The 13755-nt window shown below is 40.7% G+C and overlaps 1 protein-coding gene across 7 annotated transcripts in view; it reads right to left on the bottom strand.

Annotated features, from left to right (window-relative positions):
* Nucleotides 1-13755, bottom strand: part of FSIP1 (fibrous sheath interacting protein 1) — a 123440-nt gene that overhangs the window by 29014 nt on the left and 80671 nt on the right. For 3 of the 7 annotated variants that reach the window (XM_048484239.1, XM_048484241.1, XM_048484242.1), the window contains one exon: nt 10107-11963. The exons of 1 other annotated variant lie outside the window; for it this stretch is intronic. In XM_048484239.1, coding sequence (XP_048340196.1) covers nt 11403-11963 — 561 coding nt within the window. In that variant the 3' untranslated portion in view covers nt 10107-11402. Of the gene's footprint in view, nt 1-7190; nt 7880-10105; nt 11964-13755 lie in introns of those variants that run through there. 3 more of the 7 variants (XM_048484244.1, XM_048484240.1, XM_048484243.1) reach the window with 3 other exon arrangements.

The raw sequence follows: 13755 nt of genomic DNA, 5'->3' as shown, positions 1-13755 counted from the left end.
TCCTTAATATGCTTTATAATTCTATGTTTAATAATATTCTATGTTTAATAATTCTATGTTTAATAACATTTTCTAGTAAATTATCTGGAGCAGATGTTAGGCTAACAGGCTTGTAAATCCCTGGATCTCCCCCCAGACAACTTTTTACAAATTGGTGTGACAGTTGCCATTTTCCAATCCTTTGGCAAAGAGTCCAATTTTAGTGACAAGTGAGCGAAATATGTTCTTGAAGAATATCTGTCTGTTATAAAAAGGATTCTGTTATAAGCTGTGAACTGTTCCTTATAGTTTCAGTTAGTTTGAGAGGCATTGGGCCAACTTCACCTGGAAGACATCCAAGGCCCCTGAGTAATGGATCACCATAGCTTCCAGCTTTCAATTATCTTCATTGGCTCTGATCTTTTTCAAAAAGGGAGCTCTTTTTCCAAACTCTTAAATTAGTCAGAAATAGGAGTTTGAAACAAAAACAAAGAACTTGTTGACACAAAACTGCCCATTTCTAAAAGATTTAAGTTCCATAGATTTTTTAAAAAGAAAATTAAAGGAAATATGAAACCCCATGCCATCCTCTGCACCTGCCACAACCATAGTTTTATATGCATATAATTCATTTTGTTATTGCTTTTATAAGATCAACAGAGTAAGGACAACCTTTATGTTTATAACCTCTTTAGCAAAAAAAGGGGGGAAAAAGAAAAATGGTGGCAACCAGCAGGAGGAATAGAATTGATGGAAAAGAAGTCAAAAGTGAGATCTGAGTCCAAACTTTTTTTAATAGGGAAGAGATTGGGTCCCATCTGGATAATGGACATCACAAACCCAGGCCATCCACAGACAAGGCAAGGGGCTCTATATACTTTTGGGGCTTCCTAGATGTGCAGAAATATAAACAAAGCAAAAGAAAGATAACCCAAATAGCCTGATGTGGACCAAACAGGGTCTGTGTGGGGGATTAGCCAGGAGAACCCACTGGGAGCTAACAGAATCTGCCTTTGAAAATTTTCTTCTCTAAGGCCCTTTCTGCACGGGCCAAAAACAGTCCCCTGGGGACGGCAAAAATGCCAAGCAGCGCGAAGCCGCCGTTTTCCCACCTCGCTTCCCCAGCGAGGTTTACGGAAAACGGCAGTGGCTGGAAGGCACCATCCCTCCCCCCTGTGCCCGGTTGACCTACCTTCTCTGCAACTGTCCAGCGCGTTGCCGAGGCCTGGGGACACTCCCCCCTGCCCTGCAATGCCGGAGCGGTCGCACAGGGCAGGGGGGCGTGTCCCCTGGCCTCGGCAACACACCTGACGGTCGCAGAGAAGGTAGGTCGACCAGGCGACGGCGCAGTCATCCCAGTAGTTTCTGGGACCATTCGTGCGAACAGTCCCAGGGGGGTTGTGCGGAAACGGCCTAAGATTCTGTTAGCTCCCAGTGGGTTCTCCTGGCTAATCCCCCACACTTTCCCTGACTCATCTACACTCAGTATTTGGTATCTCTTAGTCCCAATGCCATCCTCTGCACCTGCCACAACCATAGTTTTATATGCATATAATTCATTTTGTTATTGCTTTTATAAGATCAACAGAGTAAGGACAACCTTTATGTTTTTAACCTCTTCATGTGAGAGGGGTTCACTACCACGACTTTCTGTTGGTTGAGTTACTGCCAACAGCAACTTGATGTTAGCCACACAATCAAGAATCTGTGTGCTAAAATGTGGATGCTAGTGTGAAACACTTGAAAGTAAACTGTCTGACGGGAAGGATCCTTTCCTATCGTGGGTCTCTTTCAAGAGGCTGGCCTCTTTACCGTGGGCTTTTAAGTTGCAGAGAACTTAAATGCAGACAGCAGTGAAAGAGCAAAGCAGGATGGATGTTGATTACAGACATACAGCTATTAAACACAGATGTGAGTGAGAATTCCTGGAGGGACAGACTCACAAAACAAGGGCTGCCTGTATGTCTCTTATGGACAGACAGCTCAGAGAACACTTAAATGCAAATGGCTGGGGTCTTAGCTAAAGACTACAGCAAGAGGAGCACAGTGCCTGGTGTCTTGGTTAATTGACCACAGCCAAGATACTAGAACTAGACCAGGGGTAGGGAACCTGCGGCTCTCCAGATGTTCAGGAACTACAATTCCCATCAGCCTCTGTCAGCATGGCCAATTGGCTGATGGGAATTGTAGTTCCTGAACATCTGGAGAGCCACAGGTTCCCTACCCCTGAACTAGACAAATGCTGGGGCTGCCGTTTGCAAGCCACAGCGGAGAACTTTTTAGAACTGAGTATTTTGAAGGACAGGAGCTCAAAGACAACAGTGAATTATTAGAATAAATGGATTTCTAGGACTTAGAACAACTAGACAGTGCTAGTGCCTCTGTTAAAGACAACAGCAGAATAATAATCGAGCAATCAAACTATTTGGTACCACAGATCCTATTGCCAAAGAAGTTCGCTAACACAAAGAACCTAGAGAACTCCCTGATACCAGACTTTACATTTCCTTTGCCTCTAGATACTATCTCCTTGACAATAGATCCTTTCCTAATGACAAACGCCTCAGCCAAATTTGAATACCTGGGCAGAGACTACTAAACGAAGCTCTGCATAAAGCCATTCAGGGCTACAACTGATACAATCAAGAAACAATTGGCTCTATTATCCCGGGACTTAGAAACAATAGATTAGTCATTCATTAGCTCAGCCCAGCAATCCCAGCATGGAAACCCAGAAAATCCAGGAATAGAAACTTACTTACTCCCGCCCCAAATTATGCTAAGGGATCCAAAAATTTTAATAACAGGTTCCGATGGTGGTGGGATTCAAACAGTGGCGGCGCCGCACACACGCACCTCCAATCCCTATTGGGCATGGAGGTTGCTTTAGTAACCCCTTCTCGGCACTCAGAAAAAATTAGCAACCACTTCTAGAGAAGTGGTGAGAACTGGTTGGATCCCACCTCTGCTAAGGGGTATAAAAATACAGCACACCCCAAGTTCCACGTTCTCAATGCTGGCTCTACAAGCTCTTCAGGCTGGCTCTACAAGCTGGCTCTCCAGGCTGGCTCCAGCTGCTGCTGGCCCCCGCTTTCCATGCTGACATAGGAATCCTTGCCTTCTTCAAGACTTCTTCAGCTGAACTTAGGTAAAGTATAGTCCCCGTTGCTCCCCTTCCCAATCTATCATCCAAACCTATTTTTCCTCCCTGCTTATATTACTTAGGAACTGTGTGTATGCTTCTCTATGATTCCCTGTATGAATGTTTGCACCAAAAACTTATAAAAATATTTAAATTCAATTTGGTCTTTTTGTATTCTCTGTGGAACGTTTCAAAAGCCAATTCTTGTATAGCTGTTGAAAAGATCCCACCTTGCCTGCCTCTCACACTGCCAAGATGAGTTATTCCCCATTGCTACTTTAAAAATATATTCTAACTGTTAAGCTAGGTAACAGGTGAACTGGATCCAGCCATTGAAGTGTGTAGTAGGTTGCAGCTTCTGGGTAAGACATGGATTGTGAAGTCAAAATGGCCTTCAAGCAAACCAGGTTAAGTTGCTCCTACATGCAAAGCAGAACTACAGAGATTAAGTTGTCAGTCTATCCCTATGAAAGTCTAGACATTTCTATTAAAGGCTGGATTAAAAAGGCAAGAGATTCTAAATTTATACTGGTCCTCTAGTAGTGGTGTCTGTGACATTACAGCAACAGCAGCACAGCATACTAGCTGTGCAGTACAGATAAGAGCAGAAAAATTTAGAGTTTTTGGTCTTTGACTAATTCTCTCTTAATCTGAAGTTTTTTCAACATGCTCTTTGGTTGGAGTTTGGGGATAGGAAAGGGAAAACAAAGTTATAAAACCAGGGAATTTTAGCGCTATTTAACATGATTGCTTTTACAGTTTTATGTTTGAGGTTTACTATTTTGTGCAAAAAAATCCTGCAGTCTAATATCAATAGCAACACTTGAAATGGTCAGAAATTCAAAAAGTTGAAGCCATTGCCTAAGTTTGAATTTGTACAGACCTCAGCTTCACCTTTAGAAAATAGGTATGACTCACTTGCATTTCAAAGACCTCTTGTTGATGTTTAGCTGCTGTGTATTGGATCCATGTGGGAACTGCTCAAAATAGCCCTGAAGTTGTCAAATGGGCCGAAGACTATGATTTAACAGAAGCCATCCATACTTTACAAATAGTTGGAATAGTTGGAAGACATTTTAACTGAATCTAAATTATCAAGAGGCAATACACAGGGAGAGATACTCTTTCTAGTATTTAGATAGTAGACTGTGAAGGGCTTTCTAGGCAAAAACGAGAACCTCAAACAGAACCTACAAGCAACTCAGTAGCCACTGAAGATGTTTTAAAACTGACATCATGCAGTTACATTAGTGTGACTTAGCTCAGCATGAACAGCAACAACAAAGCACATGATTTGTAGCTGAAGTCTGTTGAGAGGTCCATAAGATATCACCTACACCCACTCAGTAATATGAGACTTAATTAAGAGTGGAATTGAAAATGTTCAGCCTACAGTATTGAAGCTGGCCATCCTGTGTAGGTATAGCAACCTCTATTCAAATCCATGGTGAGCATGATCCCAGTAATAAGGAACATTTCTCAGGGCAGAAAATAGTCCCTGCTCTTGAAGTACAAGTAAAAAACATTTGGCCTAATAACACTCTTCTGTGCTAAAAAAAAACTAATGGTGATTTCCTTCTGTTATGCTAAAATTAATATTTAATCTTCCTGGTCTCAAATTCCAGTTTAACACAGAGTTAAACATGCTGAAGATAGCGATGTCAGCCTCCAGGTGGGACCTGGGGATCCAAAATTATATCTCATCTCTAGACTACAGACATCAGTTTCCCAGTAGAAATGGGTGCTTTGGTGGACGGACTCTATGGCATTATATTCCCACTGAGGTCCCTGTCCTCCCCAGCCTGCCTCCCCAAATTTCCAGGAGTTTCCTGGAAATCTGGATCTGGCAATCCAACTCCCCATCCCCAGCTGATGACCAAGGGAGACCTGGCAACCCTAGCTGAAGACCACAGATTGAGGTACAGGCTGTTTGTAAATTTATCCTTAAATTATTCTGCCCTCCATTGTACAAGATCATTGTTGTATCAGCCAACAATGCAAACCAGCAGTGGTGCATCACTAGACATCTGCCCGAATACAAAAAAAAACCTCTCAAAAAATCTCTGTGTCAATAATGATCATCAGATCTACTAGCCACTACCTCAGGTTGACTTTCCAGGTCTTATAACTTTTTTGCTTTTCATCAGGAACTGCAGTGTTGGTGTAAAATATTTCTCTTCTGTCTTTCTTTTTCTTTTTTGCAAATTATTTGGTAATCATAAGCACATTTTTTTTACAAATCACCAGAACTTGGCCAATGCTGAAACAGACACATTAAAAAGTTTTTTATCGATCTTGAAGTGTAGTTTCTCTTTGCTTTCTTATAGACATGCATGATACAGAGGTGGGAAACATACTTGCTTCAGGCTATTCCATTTCTGAAAGTTAAAGAGTTGCCTTTCTCTTTAGAGTCAGCAATCAGTTGAGGTGGCAATTCTGCTCCTCTTGTTTCTTCACTGCAATCTTCTGATAGAAATGGTTGTTTATCCATCCAGGTTCCACAGCCTTATTTCAGTGGTGTATGGAGGATATTTAATTACATTTCACAAAAATCCTGTCAGGTAGGTAGGGATAAATTGTGACTAAGCCAAGGTCACTATGCTTCATGATTTAAGCTAGTATTTGAATCCAAGTGCTCTGAGCCAAACGAAGGCGTGATTGGCTATGAACAGGCACAGAACATTTTCTCCCAGGACAAAATATGTATGGGTTTAAATAGATGTAGGTTTTAATAACAGGTTTACCATTTATTATTCTGGTACATGAATCTTACGTTCACCATACTGCTCCTCCCCAGACTTGCTTTCTCTTGTGTTTTTTTCTCTTTTCACTATGCTAGATTCTGCCCCCCCCCCCCGACCTGCTAAGACCATGTTCAGAATTTTTATGGAAAGCACAAGAAAATCTGGCAGTCCACCCCCATTTTCCACTACTGTAGCATAACACATACCTTTCAGTTTCCTCTTCTGCACCACTTTTTAAAAACACACATTCTTGCCAGCAAACTGACAGGAGAGGATTTAGGTTGTCACTTCAACAGTGCTTCAGTTGTTACTACCATCTACCAAATCTGAATCTAGGGTGTTGAGAATGAAGGTAGTAAATCTAGGCCAAATCTCAGTTCAGAGCAGCTCAATTATTTCAGTTCAGAGCAGGTCAAGATTTTTATATCATTTGGTAACCAGTTGCTGGGCAGAATTTATTGAATGCCATTTTTAAGTCTAGTAATAAATGAAATAAGCTAGCTGAAAATGAAATTTTTATCCTCCAGCCACCATGGAACCTGACTTGGATAGCCCAGGTTAGCCTGATATCTTCATGTCCCAGAAGCAAAGCAGGGTCAAATCTGTTTAGTATTTGGATTGGAGAATTACAAGGAATACCAGGGTTGTGACGCAGAGGAAGGCAGTGGCAAACTACCTCCAAACATCTCTTACCTTGAAAACCTTATGGAATAGGTGTCAAACTCGCTGCCCTCCAGATGTTATGGACTACAGTTCCCATCATCCTTGCCAGCATGATGCTGGCAGGGGATGATGGGAACTGTAGTCCATAACATCTGGAGGTCCACGAGTTTGACACCTGTGCCCTATGGGATTGTCATAAATCAGTTGAGACTTGATGGCACCAAACACTCGTTCAACTCAACTGTGCTCAGAATCTTGTGCAGATTATGTAATATATATTCAGGTGCTTGTGCTGGTTTTTAACTATTGTACTGTGTGCAGTATAGGATTGTCAACTCTAGGTTGGGAAATACCTGGAGATTTTGGGAGTGGAGCCTGGGGAAGGTGGGGTTTGGGGAGAAGAGGAACATTGTTGATATATAATACTATAGAATCCACCTTCCAAAGCACCTCTTTTCTCCAGGAGAACTGACCTCTGACACTTGGGGATCAGCTGTAATAGCAGGTGATCTCCTGGCAGCAACTGGAGGTTGGCAACCTGAGTACAGTAAGTAATTCCCTTTCATACTGCTGTGGATTTTAACTGACACCAGTTCTTCAGGTCAGCTACTCCAGCACATTCCACTGCTTGGCCAGTTGCTGCCAGCGTTCTATTTCTCCGATTAAAACAAATTTGTGTCTGCTGTTTGCTCCTGTCCTCTGCCAGTCTGCCATGTGTCGTTCTGCTCATCTGCCAAAGCCTCTCCCTGCAGCTGCTCTTAGGACATCACGTACAAGCAGGTTTAAACCTGTTCTTTTACAGTCTCAATTCAGTGTGATGCCTGTTTATCAACTCCTTCAACCAGCTTCTTTGGCTGTGTTCCTTCCACTATCCTGGTTTGTTAAGTGTAGAATCCCAAATAACTTGCGCATGTTCTTCAAATTAATCACTTTACTAATCTGGGACTGAAATGGACTTGGAAACTGCCCAGCAAGGTTCAGTGTTAAAAGAATATAACTCATCTTCCCACATTCATTCTTCCCTTTCCCTCTTCCCCTCTTGTTTGCATCATTGTCTGTTTTAGAATGTATACTCTACCAATATAGGCAACTGTAGGGTGCCATGTGGTATATTATGTAGGGAAGCTATATTATTCATTAATTATTTTGTTTGATATTACAGCTGCCAGTTCTTTAGCTGGTTGTTGGCCTTTCAGTCTACAAGAGAATAATAAGCTTTTATGGTTTGGTTATATACAATTATTTCAGAAAAGACAGTATATACATTAAGAATCCTGTGTTCTGGACTTGTCCAGGCTGGTTAAGTTGGTGACATATTTTTCTTCATATACATCTTCATCTTACAGTTCATCTGTGCAAAAATAAAACCATTCCTGAATTACTGAAAGACCTACAGTATTCAAACATATAAAACACACAGCAGCTGACTTTTGTCAGCCGTGATAAGCCCGTCATGTCCACTGCATTAACACCAGGCATCCCCAGCCTTCCTCCTTCTTCCTCTCTCACCCGGGAGATCCCAGTATTGTACTCACATCCCTAATCTTAGAGTTATTCTTATAAAACAGCCAAGCAGTACTGTTTCAAATTTCTAACCCTTAATCACTTGTCATCCTTAACATTTAATACCAAGTTTTTGCCTCCCAGCCCAGAGACGTAGCTGTACAATTTGTCCGTTCTCACATCATTTACATTTCCACTTCTCTATCACTTCTCTATCACTAGGCACCCACACTAGGCACCCACTGCAATCTGAGAGCAAGAAATCTGGAATCCTGATCACTGTGGCAAAAGTTATATTGGAATTGACTAAATGTAACAGTTATCACTATCCTGAAGTTCATAAATCTGACAGAAACCATATGTGTTTGTGATCCTCTTCCCAGATATCTTCCATAAGATAACTAAATTTGAAAAGCAAAACACCCCAGAGACAGAAGACTTAATAAAAGGTTTCTTGGGCACAGAATCCCAGAGATTTGGTGCCATGACCAAGAACATCCTCTCCAAGGTTGCCATCAGCCTAATCTCAGAACACAGGGGTAGCTGAAGAAAGCATTTTCATTCATCACTGATAAAATTGTCCAAAGATAATCCGCACCATCCAGTCAAAAGCATTTTGAGTCCCACTGATTTTAACTGGAGAGATAATCACGTGATTAAGTGTAGCCCACTGAAATCAATGTCACTTATAAATGCTGAACTGCTTAATCCTGAAACAAAATCTATCTATTGGCTAGCCTATGCATCTGATACTTTAGCAGAATCCCTAATAAAATAATTTTAAAGCAGTCAATTATGATGATCACTAGATGAGCACACATTTGTTATAGACCATGAAAATGTGGCATGTTTAACAAAGTGATTTGTTAAACCCCCAGCTCAGAGTTTCAGTGAACCAAATATTGGACTTTGAAATCCTAGGAAATCCTTGCTTAGCCATGCTCTACCATGTTTCTCCAAAAATAAGACAGTGTCTTATATTAATTTTTGCTCCCCAAGATGCACTATGTCTTATTTTCAGGGGATGTCTTATTTTTCTGTGTTCTGTTCATCGGGCATGCTTCCAAACAAAAAACTTTGCTACGTCTTACTTTCGGGGGATGCCTTATATTTCGCACTTCAGCAAAACCTCTACTATGTCTTATTTTCAGGTGATGTCTTACATTTGGGGAAACAGGGTAACTGGGTGGCCTTAGGATACTCAGTTATTACTTATACATAGCAGAAATTTGCATAGTCATTGTGGTGCTTAGAGTCACTGGAATAGTCCCTTAAAACAAGGTAAGCAATGAACCTCTTCTAGCAGGAGAGGAACAAGTTTCTCTCTGCATGTGTGTGGCAAAAATCCACACCTAGATATAATGTAGTGGCAGAAGAAACATGTTTGGAATCTCCTTCATATACAGCAGCTTTGTTTTTCCAGTTCATCTTTTTGTCTGAAAAGTGCAAATAGAGATCAAAATAAAGCATAACCATTTGACCTTCATTCTCAATTGTAACCAAGTTTTAAAAGTATATAATTCAACCTCCCAGATTCATTCTTCCCTTCCCCTCTTCCCCTCTTGTTTGCATCGTTGTCTGTTTTAGAATATATACTCTACCAATATAGGCATTTGTAGGGTGTCATGTTCACGGAGGGAAGCTATATTATTCATTAATTATTTTGTTTGATATCACAGCTACCAGTTCTTTAGCTGGTTGTTGACTTTTCATTACAACTTGAGCCTCACCCAGAGGCCTAGAAAGTTGTACTGTATCGGCATAGTATTCGTGAGTATCCCAGCAGGGCTGCCTTCTGAATCTGACAGTTGTAGATTTTGTCAATTTGAAGATGTTTCAAGTGCTGCCTTGGCATTTTTGGAATGGCACCCGGGATGCCGATTGCCACTGGGACAGCCTCAGCTGTTTTGTGCCATAGATGCTGAATCTCAATTTTCAAATCATGGAACTTCGTGACCTTCTCATGTTTTTTTTTAATGATCTGCTGATATTTTATTTTTTAATTTATATTTATATCCTGCTCTTCCCAACAGGGCTTACAACAATAAATTACAACAGGGAAAACAACAATAAATTACAATTTAAAACAGCAAAAGCAAAAAGCACAATCAACATTAAAACATTAAAAACAGCTTTTAGAAGGTGTTAAAGCTCCTCCCTGTGCTATGTCAATGATGGTCACTTCCTTGTCGTTGATCATCGTGATATCCAGTGCATTATGTGCCAACACTTTATCCATTTGGATTCAAAAGTCCCACAAGAGCTTGACCTTCTCATTTTGTTCAGTGATATTCGAATCCAGGTAGTGTTGTTTCCACAATTCATACATCCACTTCAAGTATCCTCTTTTTTCTGGCTCTGACTTGTAGCAAAGGCCCTGATGGCACAATTTTCTTGTGCACTATACTTCTTTCTTTTTGATGGTTGGTCCACTTGTAGCCCACTTGTCGACACATGCCCAGAGACCTCAGCATGTGACTCAGCCCTTGTTAACCCACGCCATGACCAATGCAGTATGGAATTATTTTTCATTTGTATCACCATATTGTATGGGTTGGTGGACACTCTTAGTCTGGTTTCTCGGTTGAGACCTGACTGACTTGGGAGACCCTTCTGGTAGCATACCTCCAGCATAGCTCCCAACATCATCGATGCATGCAAGCCCCTTCCCCACGACAAAGGAGTGTCCATAATAATTGTTATTATTGTTGTTGTTGTTATTATTGCTTATTAGATGCACAAAATTATTAATAGTGGAATGTCTGATACTTTTTCACTGATTTAGTTCCACAGGGCCATTATTAACACACTTTGGAATCATATGCAAGTTGTAGTCAACAAAAAAAGTCAAAACTTCTGATGAGTATTCAGTGGGTATTAACATACCCAGAGAGAATCACACTTGACCAATGTATACAACTGGTTCACAGGATACCTGCATATTCATATACGTATGAAGTGACACATTTTGTTTTGTATCGTAGGTTTATGTTGCCCATTGCTTTGCTTTTCTAGTCTTCAGCTTATTCTGTTAAAAGAAACACTGTCACTTGACCTTTTGAGCTCTTCATCAACAGAAGGAAGAAAAGAAACATTGTTTGCCTATTATTAAAGAGATAATTTATATGTCTATCCAACTTTAGTGTGGCCGGACATAATAAATCATTATTTCAGTACTTTTACGAAGATAACTAATCTCTCAGCTATTTATGTCAGTTCAAGAATGTCAGAAACATTTTGAAATTCTGTGTTATTTCTGGCATAGTTTTATGCCTTATGAAAGACCTTTTTGCCCAACTAGTGTAATCATAATATGTTAGTGCATACCTTTAGTGAGAGTTGCTTTGGTTTTTAAAATCATAATCAAAAGCTTATTCCACAGGTTTATTAAGAACCTCACCTCCTCTGGTTTTCAACGGCATGCTAGGAATGTCGACATCTGTGGATAACTCATTGTTCATGCTGGTACAATAAAAAGGTTCATCAAGAAAAGAGGGCTTTTTCGGCTTGCCTGTGCTGAGGGCTATTGACATGAAGTACCCTGCAGGATTACTAGTACACAGCATCTCCTGCTGGACTACTTGGTCATCATTTTCTTTTTTCTCAGTCACAGGTTCCTCTGACAAGTGAGACTCAACCAATGCCTTACTGTCATTACAGCCAGCAGTTTCTATTGTTTCCTTTGAGCATACACCTTTATCCATAGTTTCAACCATGTTTTGCTTCCTCAGCATTACCACACCATAAGTGTCCTCTAATAGACCATTCCTGGAGTCTTGAGTAATGTTTTCAGACTGGTCAAAATCAGGGTTCATTCCATCAAAAAATGATCCTTCAGATGTTGGCAGGGCAAGTCTGGTTCTTTGAGATTGCATATACTGTTCCAGAAGGGTGTTAAGTTGCTCTTTGGAAACAGTAGGCTGTACATCTGGCTGAAAGAATACACAAATAAACATTCTCCTTGTCAAAAAGTAAGAATAAATAATGTTGTTATAAAACAGTTTGAATGACATACTACAGTAATAGAAGCTAAAGCTCTCCCTGAGCTTTGATGTCAAAGGATGTAAACCAGGTTTTAAATCTCATGAAAATGACCAGATAAACTAAGAAAGTTATAATATGATAACCCACAACATGAAATAAATGTGCCACCTGTGAATGGTATATCATTCAATTATAACAAACCCCTCACAAAGTAGCAGTAATATATAAATATGCCCATGACTATTGTTGGAGATATGGAATGATAAATGCAGATCTGATGCACATCTTCTGGAAAGTCACCATGGTTACAGTGTTGGACTAAGATTGGGAGACACCAGTTTGAATCCCCATTCTACCATAGAAACTAGCTGGATCACCATGGGCCAGTTACATACTCTCAGTCTAGTCTAATTTACAGGGTTGTTGTGAGGGCTAAATGAGAGGCAAATTATGTCAGTTGAGGAGAAAGGCAGGGTATAAAATAAGTAAAGAAATACATAAAAATGTTGAGCATTCAATCTTTTTGGCAGTATGTTATTCAATCTATTAATCAGATGTTGGGAGATAATATTTTCTTAGACCCAAAAATAGTTTGTCCAGCTATCTTAAAGAATATGTACCCTATTCAGTTGTATAACTGGTCCTGAGCTTGGGGTTGCAAAAATTGGCAGTAGCTGCTACTAGAGGGAGAAGAAACTCCCAGCTAGTAACAACTGGCTTAATATTTGGCAGAATGCTGTTAGTTTACTGCACTGTTGATGTAATCAATGTACTAGCAGATAGAAATAACTGGTAAATAGGAGACAAATTTAAATCCTGCATGAATGATGGATAAACACTGCAAGGAGGCCAGAGTTTAGAAGTAACACAGCAGTTGATTAGGAAAAGAACGTTACTTCCCCAGGCAGAAAACTGGTAGAAGTTCAACAATGGAAATAGTTTTCAGATGGTCCACAGAAGAGAAGATTAAAGTAGAGGTAAATCTTCTGGGCCTCCTGCTCCATGGAACAGAGGTGCAGGCACATGCCTTATATGCCAATGGGGTCTTCAACTTCTCTTTCTCTAGTGAGTATGATCTCATACGACTCTTACAGTAACCCAAACAAAACAAGCTCCATTGGTTTCTCATTCTCTTTACAAGGGCATGGCTTAATGAAGTTACCCTTCATCTTTAAAAAGGCATTGTTGTCAAAAACAAAAATACTAAATCAAACAGAGATAACATTCCTTAGAGTCACTTCCCAACTGTACACATTCGTTTTTCAGTAATTAATGGGTAGCATTTGGAATTAACAATGAAACAAGTGGGGATTTGTGATGCTTGTTCAGGGGGATCGCCCCCATTGCCACTGCTGCCAGGCCTGGCTCCCTTATTGCTAGTGTGGCAGCACTGTTTAAATCCAGTTTTAAAAAAGAAAAAAAAGCCTCCATTTCCCCTCTATGCTGTCCTGGGCTTCAGGATTGAGCAGCTAGATGCTCAAACCATTTGTAGCACACCAGTGTATTTAAACCCCAAATGGCTCTCATCATGTATAAAGCACAAGGTGGAATCAGATTTAAACAAGAGGGGAATAAGTTAGAGAAGTAAGAGAAGTTAGAGAAGTAAAAATTTCTCATTGGCCGTTTCCGCACGGCCTCCAGTCGCCCCCACGCTGCCAAGAGTTCTGGCGGCGTGGGGGCGCAAGCCCGTTCGCACGCAAGCGTGCGAGCAGGCGAAGCGGAGGCCGGCAGGCGGCAGGC

Source organism: Sphaerodactylus townsendi, linkage group LG02 (genome assembly GCF_021028975.2).
Source record: "Sphaerodactylus townsendi isolate TG3544 linkage group LG02, MPM_Stown_v2.3, whole genome shotgun sequence".
Classification (NCBI taxonomy): domain Eukaryota; kingdom Metazoa; phylum Chordata; class Lepidosauria; order Squamata; family Sphaerodactylidae; genus Sphaerodactylus; species Sphaerodactylus townsendi.
Note: the sequence above shows the minus strand (reverse complement) of the source record. Positions and strands in the feature narration are given on the sequence as shown.